The 22,588-nt window shown below is 37.0% G+C and overlaps 1 protein-coding gene across 3 annotated transcripts in view; it reads right to left on the bottom strand.

Moving 5' to 3' along the window:
• Positions 1–22,588, bottom strand: part of BMPR1A (bone morphogenetic protein receptor type 1A) — a 142,603-nt gene that overhangs the window by 4,498 nt on the left and 115,517 nt on the right. For all 3 annotated transcript variants that reach the window (XM_024132058.3, XM_055081358.1, XM_055081359.1), the window contains 7 exons: positions 20,986–21,204; positions 16,393–16,555; positions 13,742–13,844; positions 11,389–11,485; positions 11,126–11,225; positions 6,412–6,556; positions 2,096–2,288 (listed from right to left, as the gene is read on the bottom strand). In XM_024132058.3, coding sequence (XP_023987826.1) covers positions 2,096–2,288; positions 6,412–6,556; positions 11,126–11,225; positions 11,389–11,485; positions 13,742–13,844; positions 16,393–16,555; positions 20,986–21,052 — 868 coding nt within the window. In that variant the 5' untranslated portion in view covers positions 21,053–21,204. The remainder of the gene's footprint in view (positions 1–2,095; positions 2,289–6,411; positions 6,557–11,125; positions 11,226–11,388; positions 11,486–13,741; positions 13,845–16,392; positions 16,556–20,985; positions 21,205–22,588) is intronic.

Genomic DNA, 22,588 nt, shown 5'->3' with positions numbered 1-22,588 from the left:
GGCGAGCCACACTACTGAAGTCCATGCGCCACAAGTACTGAAGCCTGTGTGCCTAGAGCCCGTGCTCTGCAACAAGAGAAGCCACTGCGATGAGAAGCCCGCATACTACAATGAAGAATAGCCCCCGCTCGCCGCAACTAGAGAAAGCCCGCGTGCAGCAATGAAGACCCAACACAGCCAAAAATAAATAAAATAAAAATAAAATTTAAAAAAATAATAATAAAGTTAAATATGTTCAACTAAGAGTTCACTCCTAACTAAGCCAACTCCCACTTGCCCATCAATGCCTTATCACATTTTCCTTTTCAGCCTGGCTCACTGACAAGCAAGTTCACAGTACTGGCCTCCTTTCTTTCTCCTTTCTCTTCTCCCTCTCTTCAGAGAAAGGTGAGTGCCGCGTTGAATAATGTTGCCCCCCCTCATTCATGTCCACCTGGTACCTATAAATGTGACCTTATTTGGAAACAAGGTCTTTGTAGATATAATCAAGTTCAGATGAGGTGATACTAGGTTAGAGTGGGCCCTAAATCAATGACTGGTAACCTTATAGGAAGAGGGAAATATGGATACAGACACACAGGAAGAAGGCCATGTGCTAACAAAGACAGAGATAGGAGTGTGGTCTCCCAAGCCAAGGAATGACGAAGATAGTTGGCAATCACCGGAATCTGGAAGAGGCAAGGAAGGGTCCTCCCCTAAAGCCTTCAGAGAGCATAGCCCTGCCAACACCTTGATTTTAAACTTCTGGCCTCCATAACTCTGAGAGAATTAAATTTCTACTGTTTTAAGCCACCTAGTTTGTGGTACTCTGTTACAGACAGTCCTAGGAAACTAATATAATTAGTATAGGAAACTATATTCTTAGCAACATGCTATGCACTCTGTAAATTAAAGGGCAAGGAAATAGTACCTGAATAGAAAGTCAAGGAAGGTAGATGAGTTTATGCACCCTACTGATCAGATCATACCTAGGTTATTTTGCTACTGTGTACATGGGGGTGAGGAGAGAGACCTACTAAGCATAGAACATAATAAATGAAGCTACATCTTATGAGGGAGGGGGGTGATTTAATTTGCAACAGGCAAAGGTACATATAGTGCAAGTTACCCTAGAAAATTGCTTAAATTACCTTTAAAAGACTTGTTTTTTGTTACTATATGACTAAGTCCAATAAACTATATTACTTCCACTTTGAAACTCCCTGCTGTTTCTCCTCAGCTGGGTAGTAAATATAGACATACCTTGTTTAACTGAGCTTCACAGATACTGTGTTTTTAACAAATTGAAACTCTGTGGCAACTCCTGCCACAAGTCTATAGGAGCCGTTTTTCAAACAGCATTTGCTCACTTCATGTGCCACATTTTGGTAATTCTCACAAACCTTCAAACTTTTTCATTATTATTATTATTAAAAAAATTTTTTTTTTTTTTTTGCAGTACGTGGGCCTCTCACTGCCGTGGCCTCTCCCGTCGCGGAGCACAGGCTCCGGACGCGCAGGCCCAGCGGCCATGGCTCACGGGCCCAGCCGCTCCGGGACATGCGGGATCCTCCCAGACCGGGGCACGAACCCACGTCCCCTGCATCGGCAGGCGGACTCTCAACCACTGCACCACCAGGGAAGCCCTCATTATTATTATTATATTTGTTATGGTGATCTGTGATCAGTGGTCTTTGATGTTACTATTGTAATTGTTTGGCATTTTTTAGCAGTAAAGTATTTTTAAATTAAGGTATGTACATTGTTTACTAGACATAGTGCTACTGCACACTTAACAGACTACAGTACAGCATAAACATAACTTTCATATGCACTTGGAAACCAAAATATTTGTGGGACTTGCTTTATTGTGATATTTGTTTTATTGCAGTGGTCTGGAACCCAACCCCAAAATATCTCCGAGCCATGTCTGGAAAATGGTTGGTTGCCATTCAGGACTGGGTTGTATTTTAACTGTATATTCCACTAGATTTCCTTTAGCCAAATGCACACAACTGAACTCACATATGTTTTCAAAGCCCATGTGCCAGGCTTCCACCGGCATCCCACTAACCTTGAAGAATATGGAACTGACTAAAATCAAACGTGTACTCACCGAGTATGTTTTCATGGCGCATTAGCACGGTTTGATAGATTTCCGTTTCTCGAAACCAGCTAGCTTCTTCAGTGGTAAAAAACACTTTGACTGCCACTTTCTCACCACGCCATTTACCCATCCACACTTCTCCATATCGGCCTTTACCAACTTGCCGAACCATCTGAATCTGTTTGGCAATAGTTCGCTGAACCTTCACAGAAAAAGGTAAAATGAGAAGAACATTAAGATTGAGAAAGTGGTTTAATAGGCCATCCCATCAAAAAGGATGGTATATACAACCAATCAACTCGAAGATTAACATATATACAGTCAGCCTCCATATCCATTCTGCCGCCTTGGATGTGGAAGGCCGACTGTAAGGGACCTGAGCATCTGTACATTTTTGTATCTGCAAGGGGTCCTGGAACCAACCCCTGAGGTCGATCCTGAGGGAGGACTGTACTGTATTCAAAAGGAGATGAAACAATATACAGTATATTCTAAAATCACAAAATAACAGGTTAGTTAATGTGGCAGATTGTTTGCAAAAATGGACTATATAATTCCCCTCCCAGTACACACACCCTTGGGTAGTCTCCTCCACAGACTCTGGGCTTGGCTACATGTCTTGTTTTGGGCAAAAGAACAACAGCAATTGTAAAACAAGTGAAAAGTCTTTGTGCACCGGGGATTGCCCTTTCTTGCCATTCTAGGGCACCCTGTGACCAAAATGAGCAAAACCATACCAACTGTTGGCCATGTACATAAACTATACCATTTGGCTCTAGCTGAGCAAATTCAGAAAAAGAACTGCCCAGAAGACCCACAGAATCATGAAAAATAACAAATGTTTGTTGTTTCAAGCCACTAAGCTTTGGGGTGGTTTATCATGTAGCAAAATCTAAATGACAGTTAAAAATACTCAACTCAGTCTGTAAGACCCTACATGATCTGGTCCCTGCCTAACTCTCCTGCCTGATCATTGACTCTAATCCCCTACCCTCACCCCTCTTATTTACCTTGTTTCAATTTTTAGAATTCACTCAAGCTCATTCCTGTCTTAATCTTTTTGCATGTGCAGTTCCCTTTACTTAAGAGTGTTGTTTCTCTCTTAAACATCTTCATAGCACGTACATATTTCTCAGTTGCTGCACTTATCACAATTATTTATATACATATTTGTTTGAATTCCATCCCCCACTACTCACAGAATACAGATATTTATTTAGGACAATACTTGAAGTACAATACTGCTTTCATTAATATTTGTTGGATGAAACAGGCAGGTAAATTGCCACCTTTCATTTTCAGAAGCATAAGCAGCCATTCTAAATTAAAAAAACAACACTAAGGTCCCAGTTGGAAATGTAGTTAAAATGGGCTAGATTTTATGAGCATCTAAACTGACTTACTTTATGTATCACTTATCACAAAATCCTTTTGTGATTTCATTTTAGAAAGTCAGAAGTATTGAGGTCTAATTTACATATACTAAAATGCACTCTTTTCGAGAACTGTGTTTTGAGAAATGTATACAGTTATGTAACCACCAACATCACAATTAAGATACAGAACAATTTCTATAACCCAAAAAAGTTCCCTTTACCGCTTGAAAGTCAATCACCTCCCCACCTACCTTGAGTCCCTGGCATGACTGATCTTTTTTCTTTCCCTACAGTTTTGAACATGACATAAATGGAAACATACAATAGGTAGCCTCTGTATCTAGCTTCTTTCATTCAGCATAAAATACTTTGAAATTTACCTGTGTTGCTATTGCATGCATCAGTAGTTTGTTCCATTTTACTGACAAGCAGTATTCTACTCAATGAATATACCACAATTTGTTTATCCATTTACCAACTGATGGACTTTTGGGTTGTTTACAATTTATCATTAATAAAGCTGCTATGAACATTCACAGTCAGTCTTTGTATGGACATGTTTGCATATTCCTTCTGTAAACAATTAGCAGAAAGATTGCTTCACTGTATAAAAAGTATATGCTTAAGTTTTAGTCAGCTATCAACCTGTTTCCCAAAGTAGCTGTATTCTGCATTTCAATCAGCAATATATGAGATTTCCAGTTGATTTATATTATTTTATTTATTTATTTATGGCTGCGTTGGGTCTTTGTTGCTGCATGCGTGCTTTTCTCTAGTTGCGGCGAGTGGAGGCTACTCTTCGTTGCGGTGCGCGGGCTTCTCACTGCGGTGGCTTCTCTTGCTGCGGATCACGGGCTCTAGGTGTGCGGCCTTCAGTAGTTGTGGCACACGGGCTCAGTAGTTGTGGCTCGCAGGCTCTAGAGCGCAGGCTCAGCAGTTGCAGTGCACAGGCTTAGGTGCTCCAAGGCATGTGGTATCTTCCCGGACCAGGGCTTGAACCCGTGTCCTCTACATCGGCAGGCGGATTCTTAACCACTGCGCCACTAGGGAAGCCCTGATTTATATTCTTTTCCACACTTAATAGTCTCAGTTTTTGTCATACTAGTGAATGTGTAGTATCTCACTGTGTTTAATCTGCATCTCCCTGATGATGCTGAGCATCTTTTCATGTGCTTATCTGCCATTCTTATATCTTCTCTGGGCAAGTGTCTGTTTAAATCGTTTGTCCATTTTTAAAAAATTGGGCTGTCTCATTACTGAGTTGTAAAAATTCTTCATGTATTCTGCAACACAAATTCTTTACCAGAACTCCTTTGCCAGTCTGTGACTTGTTTTTTCACTTTCTTAACAGTGTCTTCTGAATAGGAAAAGTTTTAAATTTAAAGAAAGACCAATTTATCATTTTTTAAAATGACTCTTGCCTTTTGTGTCCTAAGAAATCTTTACTCAAGGTCACAATAATTTTCTAAAACATTTTCTTTTAAAGGTTTTATACTTTAATTTTTACATTTAGGTCTATGATCCATTTCAAGGTAATTTTGTATATGGAGCGAGGTAAGGGTCAAGATTCACTTTTGGCAAATGGATGCCCAATTTTTCCTGCACCATTTGTTGAATGGACTCTTTTCCCCACTGAATTACTCTGGCATCCAAATCAATTGGTCACACAGGTATGCATCCATTTCTAGACTGTATTCAGTTCCACTGATATACATATCTATCCTTATGCCAGGATCACACAGTGTTGACTACTGTAGCTGTACAATAAGCCCAGAAATCAGGTAGTGAATCCTCTTTATTCTTCTTTTTCAAAATTGTTTTGGCTCTTCTAGGTCCTCTGCATTTCCAAATAATTGTTAGAATAAGCTCATCAATTTCTACAAAAGTTTGCTCTGATTTTGATTTGGATTGAATTGAAACTATAAATCAATTTTAGCATAACTGAAATCTTAATACTGAGTCTTCTGATTCAAAAACAGGTCAAAAACCTTAACGCTTATTAAGGGTTTTGTTCATTTCTTTTGGCAATGTTTTCTGATTTTAAGTGTACAGGTCTTATATAAATTTTAAGTTTATTCCAAAATATTTCATGTTTTTGATGCTATTTTAAATGATAGTGCTTTAAAAATTTTAATCCCTAATTGTTTATAGCCAGTGTACATAAATTCAATGATTTTTGTACAATGACCTTGATAAACTCACTTATTGGTTGTTGTAGCTTTATGTTATCATCGTTGAGATTTTCTATGTAGACAATCATGTTGTCCACACTGTCCTTTCCAATTCAATTACAGAATTACCTGATTCAATGAGTTTTATAATTAGAGATCAATGTATTTACTTTAAACAAACCAACTAAACACAGAATTTAAAATCTATCTAGATATCTAGTATTTATTATAAGGGTCCCCTTGACCGCTAAGTCTGAATATTTCTATACATATAATTCTCAGAATTATTTACAACTCGCTTTAACATCATTTTTATGAATTGTGTTTCGGTAATATAGTATTATATTGAGGGAAGTATCCTCTCTATGAAGATGATCTGTGGGAGTAACTTCCTTTTGATTTCAGAATCTGAAATAGTTATACTTCTCCCAACCAATCAGTTTAACCTTACAGATGCAAGGTATTTTAGACCTGATTCCTCAAGTTGGCTGTTAATAACCTGTGAGTTAATGTTAACACTTACGTAGCACTTCATGACCACATTTTCTCTCTTAACCTTGCTTGTGACTCTACCTTACTTGTCTATTCATTTTTTCTTATTTCATATTTCTTATTTTAACTAATTTCATCTTGCATTACTGTAACCATCTTTCTAAATAAGGGAAAAAAGTGTGTCTAGTAAAGTCCCCTAATATGTAATTATTATGCTGTCTACCATCATATGACAACACTTTCTGTACTAATAAACCATTCATGTTTATATGACATTTCAGCTTACCAATAAGGGTAGTCCAGATCCACTACCAGAACTTTGTGACTGGTCAATAAGGTCTTTTAATGATTCCCCAACTGGAATAAATGCTTCATCCTGTTCCAAGTCACGATTGTAACGGCGTCTGCTTGAGATGCTCTTGCAATAATGTCTTTTAAAAAAGCAGAAAATAATCTACATTAACATTCTAAAACTATAAAATTCTAAGGTAAGAAAAATCTTGAGGGCTTCCCTGGTGGCACAGTGGTTGAGAATCCGCCTGCCGATGCAGGGGACACGGGTTCGTGCCCCGGTCTGGGAAGATCCCACATGCCGCGGAGTGGCTGGGCCCGTGAGCCATGGCTGCTGAGCCTGCGCGTCCGGAGCCTGTGCTCCACAACAGGAGAGGCCACAACAGTGAGAGGCCCGCATACCGCCAAAAAAAAAAGAAAAAAATCTTGAGGTTGTTGATACTATCATCCTTCCTTCATCACATGGGTTCATATCCAAATTAGTCTTATCATAGAAAAATATATCCTCTGTTAAAATAATGTCCAGAAACGGAGTTTATGAGGTAGAGAGCTATATACTATCTTAAAATGGAAAGACGTCCATGGTACATTGGCAAGTGAAAAAAACAGATTAAAAAACAGCATATAAAGTATGATCCTAGCTATAAACATTTTAAAATTACATGTATCTATACTTGTCTAAAAGGATCAGAAATATATCAAGTTGTATATAATAGTTATTGCTGGGAATGTAGGAATATTTACTTTCTACTTTACATATGTATTTCATCTGAATTTGTAAGCATGTAGTTTTGTATCAAAATGAACAATAAATATACTTCCATTTTAAAAAAGAGTTTATGGAAAAGAAATCAAACAAGTTCTCTTAATTCATTCTAACATTTTCAAAGGCTTTGTAAAAAAATTTCAAATTATGAAATGTTTCAAACATGTAGGAAAGGAGAGATTAATTTATTTGGCACCCATGTGTAAACCATTTAAATTTAATAAATATTGACATGCTATGTTTATTTTAGATATATTTTAAATAAATAAACATTAAAATATTTGTAGCTGCAGCCATTTCCTTCATAATTCCATTTCCCTCATTTACTCCTAAGAGACAAAACACTATCCTGAAGGTGGTTATATCCTTCCTATTTATGTATTTATACCTTTACCATAAAAGTATATACTCAGAAACAACATCGTTCCTCTGGACACAAATGGTGTATGTTGTATTAATATTTTACATCATGCTTTAAAAAACTCCTTATGTATTACATATTTACCCATGTTGATACATGTTAAAAAAACAATAGCTCATTTTTATTGATGTTGAGTGTGTGTCAGGCACTGTTCTATGACTTACTTCATCTTTATTAAACTCCTAAGAGGTAAGTACTATCATTTCCATTTTACAAAAGAGAAAACCATGGCCCAGGGGCTCATCATTTGTCCCAAGTCAGACAGCTGGCTAATTATTCTCCAATACTGAGGCAAGACCCTTCTGAGTACTATAACCAAAACCCCATGAATTATGAGGTTTTCAAGTCACATAGCTGGTGGGAACAGATACTATCCCCAGCCTTGTGTGAGCACTGATACTGTTTCCTTCAATCTTTTCAGCCGTTCTTTCCCAGCCTTAGGTGGTTTCCTCACTTGAACACACTGATCAAGATTCAGCTGAATATTCTATGGGAACGTTTTGAAGATGTCTGGAGTTCTTTCTCTGTGAAACTCTCCTTTCCAGTACTCTGTACCTATGAACTACAGCTGCTGCTCGCTCCCCAGACTGACTCTCAGCTGTATCTCCTCGATTCGGTGTCTGCTGGGCTACACCTGAGTTCTTCCTGTGTCCCGCAGCCAGAAACTCTCTTCAGGGAGTAAGCTGGGCAATCACAAGACTCACCTCATTTGTTTCCTGTTTCTCAGGGATCAGTGCCCTTCACTGGCTGATTGGCAGCTATTAGTATGCGATTGGGGCTTACTGATTACAGGTTTCACTGTAAGACAATCTGCTTGGGCCATTTCACTGGACTTAATAGAGACAGAATACTCAGGTCTTTTTTCTTGGGCTAGATAGATTTTCCCCAAGAACAATCTTCTTATATGTTATCTAGAGGGAACATGCTTGGTTAGCAGGGTTCTGGAGGGTAGGGGGGCCCACAAATTAGTATGTAAATATTCACTTTACCTCCTTATTTTTATTATAATACCTCACCCTCAATAATGGAATACCATAGCTGAGAACATTTTTGTTCTTTTCAGAGACTACACTTCTAGCCTTCTGTTAGAGAGATGGTGGAAAGTCACATCATTATTCAGAAAAAGAGTAGGGATCTCAACATCTGTGGTACTTGGCATCCAAAATGGCCCACAAAATTTCTTAACTCCTGGTATGCCTGTCCTTGTTTACTTCCCTTCCATAAAACAGGGCTGATCTCTGTGACCAACAGAATATGGCAGAAGTGATGGTGTCACTTCTGAGTCTAGATCATAAACAGCACTGCAGCTTCCACCTTGGTCTCCTGGATCACTCATTCTGGGGGGTGCAGGGGAAGCCAGGCTTCATGCTGTGAGGAAGCTCATGCAGGCAGCTCAGTAGAGAGGCTCACATCAGAGGAACTAAGGTCTCCTTAGTGAGACCTCGGAAGTGAGCCTCGGAAGTGAGCTATCTTGGAAGGGGATCTACCAGCTCCACTCAAGCCTCCAGGTGAACGCAGCCTCTGCTGACATCTGAGCCACCCAGTCAAGTCACTCCTGAAGTCCTGACCCACAGAAACAATTGAGAGATAATAACTGCTGTTTCAAGCCACTAAGTTTGGGAGTGATTTCTTAATGCAGTATTGCACAACTAATACAGCATCTGACTTTCTGAAAACAGACTTTCAAGCAATCCTCTTGGCTTTACTGCCCCCCTCAACTTCACTACCATAGATAACTGCTACTGCCAATTCTTGAGCTTCCTGGGGAATTTTATAGTATAAACTGGTTGCTGTTTGTATTTCTCATTTTCTAGCCTGGGATTCAGATTTCTTAGGTCTACAAAGTCACTACTCATCCATAAGCTTCACAGGTTCCACAGCTTTTTGCTGTTATCTTGTCTCCTTGTCCATCTAGGACAAAAAAGTTAAAAACTCTTTATTGCTGTTTTAGTGGGGGGAAAACAAAAGTAAGTATGCTCAATCTACTTCTTTATCTAAAAAGTCTATTATCAAACATTTGAATCTTTGCCAGTATAATGGGTAAAAAATATCTCAGTATGATTCTAATTTATATTTTTCATATTATGAGTATTCTTAGGTCATCTTTTTATTTTTCTTTTAAGAGCCATATGTATTTCTCTTTAGGTAAAACATATGCTCATTTTTGGGGGCCTAATTTCCCACTGAATTGATTTTTTTCTTTTTGATTTATAGAAGTTCTTTATATTTGAGAAATCAGCTCTTTGTAATATAAGCTGTGGATATTTTTCACTGTTGGTCTGTCTTCTGACCATTTATGGTGGTTTCTACCACATAGTAAAGTTTTATTTTTATGTAGTTGACACGATCAATCTTTTCTTTTTTAATTTTAAGGTTTTTGTTTTTTGGTTACTTTGCTTGTAAGTTTTGTGTCAGACTCAGATTATTTAAAAAAATTCTTCCAAGGTTTGTTCTAGTATTGTAATCAATTCAGTTTATATATATATATATATATATATATATATATATATATATGGAGAGAGAGAGAGAGAGAGAGAGAAAGGGAGAGCGAGCACCCCAATCTGGCTAAAATTTATTTTAGTGTACGGAATTGATTCAACTTCATTTTCTTCCATATAGCTATCCACTCCCAAATCCATTTACTGAATAAGCCAACTTTTCCTCAGTGATCTGAAATGTTACCTTTATCATATACTAACTTTCTTTATATACTTGGGTCTACTTATGGGTCTAGTAACCAATTCCACTGATCTCTCTGTTTATTCATATGCCAGTAAGATATTTTATTATTGAAGTTTATGCCCTCCTCTTATTGCTCTTCTGGCAACTGTCTTCTGAAATCATGACTAAATGCAAACAATTCTGAACTACCAAATAACTAAAGAATGATAATACATACAGTTGATTTCTTGGGTCAGGTTTTTATTTTTTTATTTTTTTTTATTTTTATTTTTTTAAGGCATTTTTATTTTATTTATTTATTTATTTATTTTAAACATCTTTATTGGAGTATAACTGTTTTACAATAGTGTGTTAGTTTCTCCTTTACAACAAAGTGAATCAGTTATACATACACATATGTTCCCATATCTCTTCCCTCTTGCGTCTCCCTCCCTCCCACCCTCCCTATCCCACCCCTCTCATGGTCACAAAGCACAGAGGTGATCTCCCTGTGCTATGCGGCAGCTTCCCACTAGCTATCTAATTTACATTTGGTAGTGCATATATGGGGTCAGGTTTTTAAATTTAGATATAAGAAAGTTCAATATTCTATAAATAAGAATATCTTAAGTACTCATGAACATAACAAGAAGTATAATGTAGTGTCCAATTAATTGATTAGTAGTAAGGTCCTCTGTTCCCTTAAGAAACTATAATATAGTTAATTAAAGGAGATAACCAGAAAATACAAGTTAATGGTTCCTGAAATACATTGTCAATGGTTTCTGCCTACTGGCTTTAAGAACAACTGTTTATATCTAATATTCAACAAAATATTTTGCATCAAAATAATTATCTTACTTGTAACAAAAGCAGCTGGAGAAGATGATCATAGCAATTATGCAGACAGCCATAGAAATGAGCAAAGCCAGCCATCGAATGCTGCCATCGAAAAATGGACCTGATAATGGAAGTAAACAATGAAAAAGACATATTACCTTTCGATCACATCTTAAAAGGAAAAAATAACTTGTAGTGTTGAACTCTAGAAAGCTTGCTTATTGTTAAAACCAGAGAAAATATTTCACTGAGAATCATGATTGCACTTTTCTCTGCTAACCTACCTATAACAACAGGGGGCAGTGTAGGTTGTAAATACTGGTTACATAAGTTGGTCCGACAACATTCTATTGTCCGGCGTAGCTGGGCTTTTGGTGAATCCTAAAGGAAGAAAATTAGAAATAATCTGATACACGAAACTGATAATTAATTTTTAAAATATTCATAAAATACAGTTTCTAATTCAGTGAGTGAAAAGGACCTGCTAAGTTTGTGTGAAAGTGATTATTGAAAAATTTAAATCTATCGTGAAATAGTGTTGTAAAGACTCTAAAATGTTTTTTCTTAAGAAGAATGTATGTATGTGCATGGTGTGTTAGAACACTAGACTATAACTTAATTACAGATAAACAAAAGTTTATATATATTTTTCACCCAAAATTTGGCATATCTTAAGATATGACTATTCATTTGTTTTTAGTAAAAAAGTATTTAAAATCATGAGATCTTTTCCTAAAAAACATGGGTAATACATTTTATTACAGTGATAGACTAGCAGGGTAAATATGATCTCATAGTAGTATTGAGACTTAGTTGGATGAGACTTAAGATCTGACTAAAAAGTGGAGCGTGTCCTAGGCCAAAGAAATGACAGGTTAGAAAAGGTAGTCAAGTAGGCAGAAGATACAGTTGATTCTGCCTATAACAACTATGTTGAAACTAATGAACCTGGTATGGAAGCAAGTTGAAGTGTATGTGGTGAGGATAAGGGCAAAATATAGAAACAATATTTCTGAGAGTTTTTGGGAGACCACCAACCAGATATGTGTCCCTAATAGATCAGAAAATGAGCACAGGGAAAGACTGTAGTCATGGGAACAGATACCAAAAATTATATGTGAAGTTTTATTTGATTAAAAGTACAGTATTTGAGAAGTTCTTAACTTGAATGCTGACATTTCAGCACTACCTGGAAGAAGTGCCATTCCAGACCAAAACAGTAACAGAAAGGAATTGTCTGTCGTCATAGAAGTAGCAAGAATATAAGCAGAAATCAACCTTCTTATTCTTAAATATCAGATGGGTAGAAAGGAGAAACCCCGGTATAATCAGGTATTCCTTTAAAAATGTGAAAATGAGATTCCATAGGGGAATCTATATGGGATTCTATAAGGGACTTGAGATTATATAAGAGAAGGTAAGATGGGTCAAGAGTACTTGGAAACCTCCAAAAGCACAAGTTTTACATTTTAACTGAATTTTTAACTTTCTAACAATTTTTTTTACCTTTAAATGATCATAAAAAGAAAGAGAAAAGAGAGACATGTCAGAAGTTACACAGGTGACTCTGAAAAAAATATCCCAGATCTAGAGAAAACTTACATGAAGGATGGAATGAAGAGTATACAACTAAAGATGAATAAAAGAAGCGTGAAGCATCCAAGAATAGTCCCAGTATGGCTAAAGTTCAAAATGAGCTCAGCCTTGCAGGACAGAAAATGTAAAGAAAAATCAGGAAGGGGTTTTTGGCAGTGCTAGAAGAAAGACCACCAAGCAATGGATGTAGTATTGCCGACAAAATACCAGGTAATGGAGGACAAAGAAAACGAACACTTCCTTAACTCTCGTTTTGTTTCAGTCTTCTCTATCAAGGATGATTACAGGAATGAAGAAGGCAGACCAAACGCTAGTAAGTGGGATTGGTATCCCAGAAGTATGCAGAGACCCTACAATGTTTCTGTGTTCTGTCTGAATTCCCATCTTCTCAGCTAGGTGAATTACATCACAGGAAGTTGAGAGCACTTCGGAGAAGGCTGAAAGCGGTATGATTTAAAGATTTTAGAAACGAGGAGTGCTGTAAACCAGATAGCTAAATGTTACATTACTTTTAAAAGGGAAAGAAAGACTTTGCCAACAACAGATTGGGGGCAGCACAGTATTATGGAAACAAGGATTTGGGAATCAAATAGCTTAAATCACAGCTTTGCCATTTATTAACTTTGTGACCCTAAGCAATGAACTTACTTCTCTCTGGGCTTTAGTTTCCTCTGCTATAAGACGGAGGATAAAAAATATCTGCCTCATAGGGTAACTGGGAGAAAATGAGGTAAAATATACCAAGCACTTAGCATATTAAATGCAAATAGTAAATGTTAAATAAATTAATTCTTCTTCCTCTAGTGAATGTGACACAGATCCCAGTTGACATTCTAGAATAAGTCACAAATGCTTGTAATCTCCTGGAAGACTGACTCAATGTGGCTTCACTGAGAACAAGCAACATGAAACTCACATCTTTCTTATGTAGGTTAACTACTGCACACAGCCATGTGCAGACCAGGCACACTTCTCCTTGGGGAATCAACGCTTTTCCTGTGGCCCCTCCCTTTATTTCATAGGCCTCAAATTAGGTCTTACCTTGCACTGAAAATCAGATCCTTCATATTTCATACACCCTGAAGCCAATGTGGTTTCTCCTTGGTCATCTTCTTCTATGATGGCAAAGCAATGCCCATTAGTTCTAAAAGAAAAAAAGCCAAAAAACCAAAACCAACTTCACATTGGAAAGTACTAATTAAATCTTGGTATGAATGTGACCAGTTACTGATGGCTTTTAGTTCTGAATTAGAATTACATTCACATTTGACTTACTGGCAAAACCGTATGCGTTTTAAGGCAAGTGAAAATTGTCACATCTGAACTAAAACCTAAAGGTCTAATAAAAATCCTGTGTCAGGTAGAAAAGGATTTTCTATTAAACAAGTCCCACCAAATATGAAATACTATGTAACTTCTCTTTGCTAATCATAGTCATGTGATCACAGAAAGATGATTTATACAACTTTATAAAGTAAATAATCTTAACGTTTAAAAATATACTTAAAAATAACTTTGTCTCTTTTCATCCATAAGATTTTCAGTATTCCCATACTGTACACAATAATAAATAAAAACAAACTTTCCTGTGAAACATAAAAATAGATTCAATGACAAAGAAAAGTATATTTGGGAAGACCAGACTAAGATCCTGAGAGGCACTTTTTATTTAACATGATAGGAAAAGAGGGAGAACTTCTGAATAGCTGAATTTTCAAGAAATTTATATAAATGTATTTGTATTTAATAAAATGTTATCGGGGCTTCCCTGGTGGCGCAGTGGTTAAGAATCCGCCTGCCAATGCAGGGGACATGGGTTCGAACCCTGGTCCGGGAAGATCCCACATGCCGCAGAGCAACTAAGCCCGTGTGCCACAACTACTGAGCCTGCGCTCTAAAGCCTGCGAGCCACAACTACTGAAGCCCACGTGCCTAGAGCCCACGCTCCGCAACAAGTGAAACCACTGCAGTGAGAAACCTGTGCACCACAACAAAGAGTAGCCCCCACTCGCCACAACTAGAGAAGGCCTACGCGCAGCAACGAAGACCCAATGCAACCAAAAATAAATAAATAAAAATAAAACAAAATTAAAAACTGGAAAACCCCAGAGGGGAGTATCTTTAAAAAAAAAGTTATCATTTTAGTACTAGTATGCCAGAATTTTCTCCTAATATATTCATTAGGCTTTCATGGGTAGGAAGAAACATCTAAAAGATATTTTTGTGTCCCTCCTTACTGTTCATATCAGTAAGTATACTGCTTACAGTTAAAAGAATATTGCAGAATTATTCATTTTCTGAAATGAGAAAATGTTAATTGTGAGGTGAAATTCTGTTAAAATTGATTCCCAGTTTTACTCTGGGTTACTAAGCCTCTAACAAATAGCCCACACAGATCAAGCAAGAACTACAGACAAGAAGTCTGGCAAGAAGTCTCTTGGTGACATAGGGAACACTCCCCTAAAAACAGATCACCCAGTCTGTCACAGTAAAGTCAACCACCACCAGCACAAACAACAAACCTAAGACATGGTGAACCATCATATAATTTCAGTGATTTATATGTATACTTTTTGGCTTTATATCTGGTCACATTCAAAGAGCATAAAATTATTAGGAAAGTGCAAAACAAATCAATAATTATTGATTATTACACCTTTATAACAGGGAGACAACTGACTGATGAGATTGAGTCGTTCAGGGAATTATTTTGGCTAGTAAGTCAATTCTTCAATGTCCCCCAGGAATACGGAATAGAATTACATGATCATATGATCATGTAATTAGTTAACATGAAATTAAGTAGAAAAATTAAAGTGGTTATATAAATCAGGTTTGGATTTGGGAGTTCACTTATAAGAAAATAACACAAAATTAATTAAATATCACAATATCATTCTTATAGACCTGCAAAATATCTCAACCTATTTATTTATTTATTTATTTAATAGGAAGGTTTTTTTTTTTTTTTTTTAATAACTTTATTTATTTATTTATGGCTGCATTGGGTCTTTGTTGCTGTGCGCGGGCTTGCTCTAGTTGCGGCGAGCGGGGGCTACTCTTCGTTGCGGTGCGCAGGCTTCTCATTACGGTGGCTTCTCTTGTTGTGGAGCATGGGGTCTAGGCACACGGGTTTCAGTAGTTGTGGCACGTGGGCTCAGTAGTTGTGGCTCAGGGGCTCTAGAGAACAGGCTCAGTAGTTGTGGCACACGGGCTTAGCTGCTCCGTGGCATGTGGGATCTTCCCGGACCAGGGCTCGAACCTGTGTCCCCTGCATTGGCAGGCGGATTCTCAACCACTGCACCACCAGGGAAGCCCCTATTTCAACCAATTTAGAATTACAAGGTTTTAAGTGAATTTTCAAGGTTTCTTTTTAGTAATCTCTAAGTTTTCTACAATGAATATCAATCACTTTATGATAAAAAGATCACTAAATAAACCCAAAATGCTAGACAAATACCAGATTCCTTTTAACTCTTTAAAACCTATATTACAATGTTACTCTAAGGAAATAACCATCAATCACTTAATAGTAATAAATGTTCCTATATAAAAAATAAGAAGCTTTTGGCTCTTTGGAAAAACCATATAAAGTTAAAGAAAAAAAATTCAGACAAAGTAAACAATTTTAAAATAGTACTAAGTGCAACCCTATTCTCGTAACTTTAAGAAGAACTGCATAAAATACTTACATGCATGTGTTATTAATAGCATCATCTGGGCAGTGTCCTGAGCAATAGCACTTTAAAAAAGGCAAGGTATCCTCTGGTGCTAAGGTTACTCCATTTTCTGACTTTTTCTGGTCGGAGTCTGATTTCATCCCAGTACCATGGAGCATACTGTCTAGATTCTGCCCTGTATTAAAACATGAAGTTGTAAATAAACCATTCTGAAAAGCTAATTCTTTTATTCCAATTTTCCGTGAGAAGTTTCTAAGCTTTCTTATTGTATTAATTGCAGCTAATCTGTGTTTTAATTAAAAATAAATTTCATTCATATGATTAACATTTATTAACAGCCTAAAATGCACAGAAAAACTACCCCAGGTATTGTGGGATATATGGAGATGATTATGTCACAATTTTTGCACTAGTGAAAGACAAACAAGAGTGGCACAAGGTAGAATATGGTCATAACTTGTAAGAAAGGTACAAAATGGAAAGCAGTTTCAGAGAAGAGCGAGATTATTTCCAATCATTAAAAAATATGTATAGCTGATTCACTTTGTTATACAGCAGAAATAACACACCAATGTAAAGCAGTTATACTCCAATAAGGAGATTTAAAAAAAAAAAAGACAAATTACAGTTCTTTTTTTAGACTCTGGTTCAAAACTTGTGACTAGTTTAAAAAAAGTAAAGTCCTTTATTTGTACCTCTATGTGGAAGTGAAATTACTAAGCATCTTGCTCTGGATTTTAATTGCTTAAGTAAGGGAATTGTGAGAGCATGGGGACTAATCATATTATCTGGTACCTTTTATCTCAAGGTCATTGGTTCAAATCCAGACTATGCCGCCAGAAAATGAAGGTTACTGTATGGCAGTAGTTAGCGCATGGAAACAGAACTGTGTTCTTGCATTAGAGTCTCGTAGCCTTAAATGACAGATACTGTCATATCTGGTACTGATTCTTTCAGGCTGAAAGCAGAACAGAACTAAAACAACGTTTTAGTAATTCCTTTCTCCCTCTGAATCAGCTGAAATCAGCTAGGCTACTCCTTGTAGAGTTGATCTTCATGGAATGAAATGTACAGCTAAAACAGGTATAAAATATTAAGAGAACTGCGTATGTATTTCATTATAGATGTTAAATAAGAGGTTCAAGGCATAATGTGAACTTGACTTAAAATTTAGCCGTACTGGTGAGATGAACTTGAAAAAAGAAAAAGTAACACATACACACACACTGATAACAGGAAAAGAATGTGCTGCTAAATAAACTTTAGTGATTCCATGCTATAAATTTCAATAATGTTCACTTAATCCTCTAAATTGCTACAAAACGTAGACTTCATTTATGTTAAGAGCATCAACAAAAAAAAAGGGGTGGGGAAGAGTTTCAGGAAGGGAAGAAATCCACTGGGTTAGAAATGAGGAAATCTAGATTCTGGTCTACTATGTTCCTCCACCGTTTTATCTAGTTGGATGATCATGGACAAGCCATGTCATTTCAAGCCTCTTTTACTCAATAAGACCATAGGACTAAAGCATATCTGGGGTCTCTTAACCAGTTTTAAAATCCTATTACAACAACAGAAGGAAGCATCAATTTAACTATAGAGACCAAATGGCAAATAATATATGCACGCAATTAGTTTTTCAAAAATCTAATGATACACAGAAAAAGCAGTATAGTGTGGCAGAAATAACACTGAAATAACAGTGAGAAGTCAAGGGTTCAAGTCTTGACTATCTCCATTGGTAAGTTAGTCTCTGAACCTCAGGTCTCTATCTATAAAAAATGATGATAATAATTTCTGCCCAATTCAAGAGATTATATATAGATCAAATGAATGTATAATAAAGGGTTTAAATATAAAAGCGTATAAATGAAGATATTACTAATAACAAAGATCATACTAAAAGATCACCAATACCTGGAAAATTCAAAGTTACAGATGGTTAATACACATAACTTCCTAGAACACTGTTTAAGAGATAGAAATATTTTAATTGTAATAATTTGCATCTGAGGTTTATATTATCTCAAGTATTAATTAACAAAACACTGATTAGAGGCTAACTGTGCAGGCAAGTTACTGAATGTTGGAAACTGATGTGGTCCTTAAGAAACTTGGAAGGAGACAAAGGTGTGTGTGTGGAGGGGATAAGCACATAAATAAACACAATTCAAAGAGTGATATAATACAAAGGTGCTATGTAAACAAAGGAAGGAGCCAATAACACAAACTCATCCTAGGGCATCAAAAGCAAAGAAACCTGAGCTATACCTTAAAGTTGTAAAATTTCACTAAGTAGAGGCATGGATACAAAGAAAAATAGCTAGCAACAGCCTCTCTGTACTCTCTCCCTAGATGACAGCACTTATTCCCATGGTTTAAATAAATCTTTTCGTTGACGGTTCCTGGATTTATCCCTTCAGCCTTGACTTGCTTAAGTAACTCAAAACTAACTCGTCTAAAATGGAATGCTTGACTTTTCTCCTCAAACCTGGTTCTCCCCAGGTCTTTGGCTCACCCTCCAAGATATATCTCACTTTTTCTCATTTTGGTCTAGTTCCTGCTATTACCTGGGCCCATCATATCATGTCACTTCCAAGATAAGACACTGATCTCCCTACTTCTGTTCTTGCCCCCTCCAACCCATTTCCCACATAGCAGCCAGAATTATCTTATAAATCTGATCCTGTCAGTCCCTGCTTAAAACCAATTAATGGCTTCATATACACTCAGAATAAAATCCAACCTCCTTCACCATGCCTACTGAAGTCCCGCAGGATTTGGACCCTGTGGACCCCTCTCTCCATCATCCCCAAACACACAGCCCTGTGTCAGTTCCTAGAACACGCCAATCTCTTTCTACACACAAGTCCTGTGTTTACAAAGCATAAAATTATGAGTCCTGGTGTGAGCTGGAGCTATAGGTTATATATATAACGCCACTCTAGCAATCCATAGTAATCTCTAAGAAATAACTTTTTTTTTTGGCTGCTCTTCGCGGCATGTGGAACTTCCCAACCAAAGATTGAACCCATGCCCCCTGCAGTGGAAGCAGGGAGTCTTAACCACTGGACCACTGGGCAAGTTCGAAATACCATTTTTCCTACATTGGTTTTAGTTCTTTTCCTTAAGAGCAAATATTTTTATCTTATTATTTGAAGGGAACTATCAAACTAATCTTCTTTGAAAGGAAATGTAACAAATTTCGTTTATATTTCAGAGAAATATAATGCTTACTAAGATTTTTCACTTATGCCTGATAACTAATTACCAATTTATTTCATCTGACAAAAGTTTATTGGGACTCCCCAGGCGGTCAGGTGGTTAAGACTCTGCGCTTCCACTGCAGGGGGCACAGGTTCAATCCTTGGTCGGGGAACTAGGATCCCACATGCTGTGCAGTGTGGGCAAAAAAAAAAAAAAAAGTTTATTATATAACAACTTAGGATGGGGAATGAGAATTCTGTATCATATTGCCTCTGTGTGATCTATATAGATTAAAAAAATTTTAATACTAAATACTGATTACCTGGGAGTAAGGTAGCAAATACAAATGTTACTATTAATTTAACTCATCTTCAAAACTATGACAGCTTTGGTTGATACTGATCAACAAGGCATGTAACAAAAGATGTTAAAATAAAGATGTTTTATTAAATAATGTGGTGTTTCACAGAAAAAAGTAGCTTTCGCAAGAGTGCTTTTATATTCTCAGCATGGGTACTAAATAAGGGTACTAAAAAAGAAGCTACAGATTTCATTATTATGTTCACTCAAATGAAAAGATTTATGCTGTTAATCATAATTCTTATTAGCAGATTTTAATCATCACTGTGAACAAAACATTATGAAGAACAATCTGTGAAGATATAAACTTAAGAGAATGGAGATGTTCAGTAAGTTCTATATAAAATCATTTTGCCAAATACCACTATCTCTTCAGTTTGAAACACTGTCCTAATTAAACCATACAGGGAAAAGCTCATATGCAAATATATAGCCCATCTGATCCTAAGAGTCACCAAAATAACTTCCTGTTTGGGAGTTCTAAGCTGTGAATGCACAGTGTAAAATTACAAAATTAGTCATAAATAAAACTTTGAGTACTCTGAAGAAATTTTAATATTTGGCACACAGAAATTCCATTTATGTTTCTCAACTCTTTTAACAACAATAAAATGTTTTTTAAAAATTGACATTTATTCCTTATTGTATTTTAAAGGGGAGAGGAATTTTAAAACTAAGTCTTGAGTACCTATTACCCTTAGGCACTAGGTCACCTACTTTATTTTATATTTTATCTCATTTAATCCTCATAAGACCTGGTGTTGTACATCATAATGCCTATGTTACAGATAATACACAAAGTTCAAAGAGGATGAGATTTTATACAGACTTGAAAATGTTTCTATCATAGTCAAGTTCAAAAATTATTTGGCATGTGTTTCTTCTTTGCCTCTATACTTAAAAGCTATTGGCATACTGGGCCTCACTGTTCAAAACGGGTCATGAGTTGAAAGAACGGTCCTAAGAATGAGTGTTTTTTATATACAGAAATAAATTACTAATAAAGAGATAAGATTGCTTAAATGAACACTGATTTACCTTGAACATGAGAAATGATGAACAGATAGGCTCCCAATAATCTGATGTAAATATACCGCTGAGTCATTGTTCAATTTTAACGTTCCCTGTACACGGTCACCTTTAATAACTAGTCTTGTTATGTCACTAATTTAAAAGACTTTCATTCAATGAGATTTTCTTGTAAAAGGTCTCAATCACTTGACAATGACTCCAACTTCCACTGCTTTCTCCTGACTCCTGAAAGATAAAAATATTAAGAAGGAAATGAATATAACTGAATTCTGGAAAGTTTTCAAAAACTAGGAGAGGAAAAACAAATGCCCAAACATACCTTTAAATAATGAAATACATTTTTAAAGATTAATGCTATCGTTGTTAAAAAAAAAAGGCACTGTAATTTAAAAGCTTAAACAATTTATTAATAGGTTGCCACCTCTCCTGACCCTAGATTAACCATATGTAAAATAAGATAAGAACACTAATAATCTTAACAGTCTTTTCTGGCTGCTCTAATTATTTTATTGCTATTAAGAAAATTTCTAAATATATTAAGAATAAAACAGGAAGAGGTGAATTTCGAACACTAAGCTAGGACTTCCCTGGTGGCGCAGTGGTTAAGCATCTGCGTGCCAATGCAGGGGACACGGGTTCGAGCCCTGGTCCAGGAAGATGCCACATGCCGCAGAGCAACTAAGCCCATGCGCCACAACTACTGAGCCTGCGCTCTAGAGCCTGCGAGCCACAACTACTGAGCCCACGTGCCACAACTACTGAAGCCCACGTGCCTAGAGCCCGTGCTCCTCAACAAGAGAAGCAACCACAATGAGAAGCCCCCGCACCACAACGAAGCGTAGCCCCTGCTCACTACAACTAGAGAAAGCCTGAGCACAGCAACAAAGAACCAAAAATAATAAATAAGTAAATTTATTAATTAAAAAATAAAACACTAAGCTACTCATCAATAATTGTTCAATCCTAGTAGATGTGATAAAAACACTTTGAATCTTTCTAATAAATAATGTATTCTAGGGCTTCCCTGGTGGTGCAGTGGTTGAGAGTCTGCCTGCTAATGCAGGGGACACGGGTTCGAGCCCTGGTCTGGGAGGATCCCACATGCCGCGGAGCAACTAGGCCCATGAGCCACAACTACTGAGCCTGCGCATCTGGAGCTTGCGCTCCGCAACAAGAGAGACCGCGATAGTGAGAGGCCCACGCACTGTGATGAAGAGTGGCCCTCGCTTGCCACAACTAGAGAAGCCCTAGCACAGAAACGAAAACCCAACACAGCAAAAATAAATAAATTAATTAATAAACTCCTACCCCCAACATCTTAAAAAAAAAAAAAAAAAAAAAGTGCCTCCTTGAAACCCATCAGGGAGTTTGGGCTTTAAAAAAAAAAAAGTATTCTATAGATAGAAGGCCTACCTAGAAAAACATTTAAATATGCAGCATGCTTACTCATTAAAGCAAAAACATTAGAAATGTATCTTTTTTTTTTTTTCCCGGTACGCGGGCCTCTCAATGTTGTGGCCTCTCCCGTTGCGGAGCACAGGCTCCGGACGCGCAGGCTCACGGGCCATGGCTCACGGGCCCAGCCGCTCCGCGGCATGTGGGATCTTCC

The sequence above is a fragment of the Physeter macrocephalus genome, chromosome 20, assembly GCF_002837175.3.
Source record: "Physeter macrocephalus isolate SW-GA chromosome 20, ASM283717v5, whole genome shotgun sequence".
In the NCBI taxonomy this organism is placed as follows: Eukaryota; Metazoa; Chordata; class Mammalia; order Artiodactyla; family Physeteridae; genus Physeter; species Physeter macrocephalus.
Note: the sequence above shows the minus strand (reverse complement) of the source record. Positions and strands in the feature narration are given on the sequence as shown.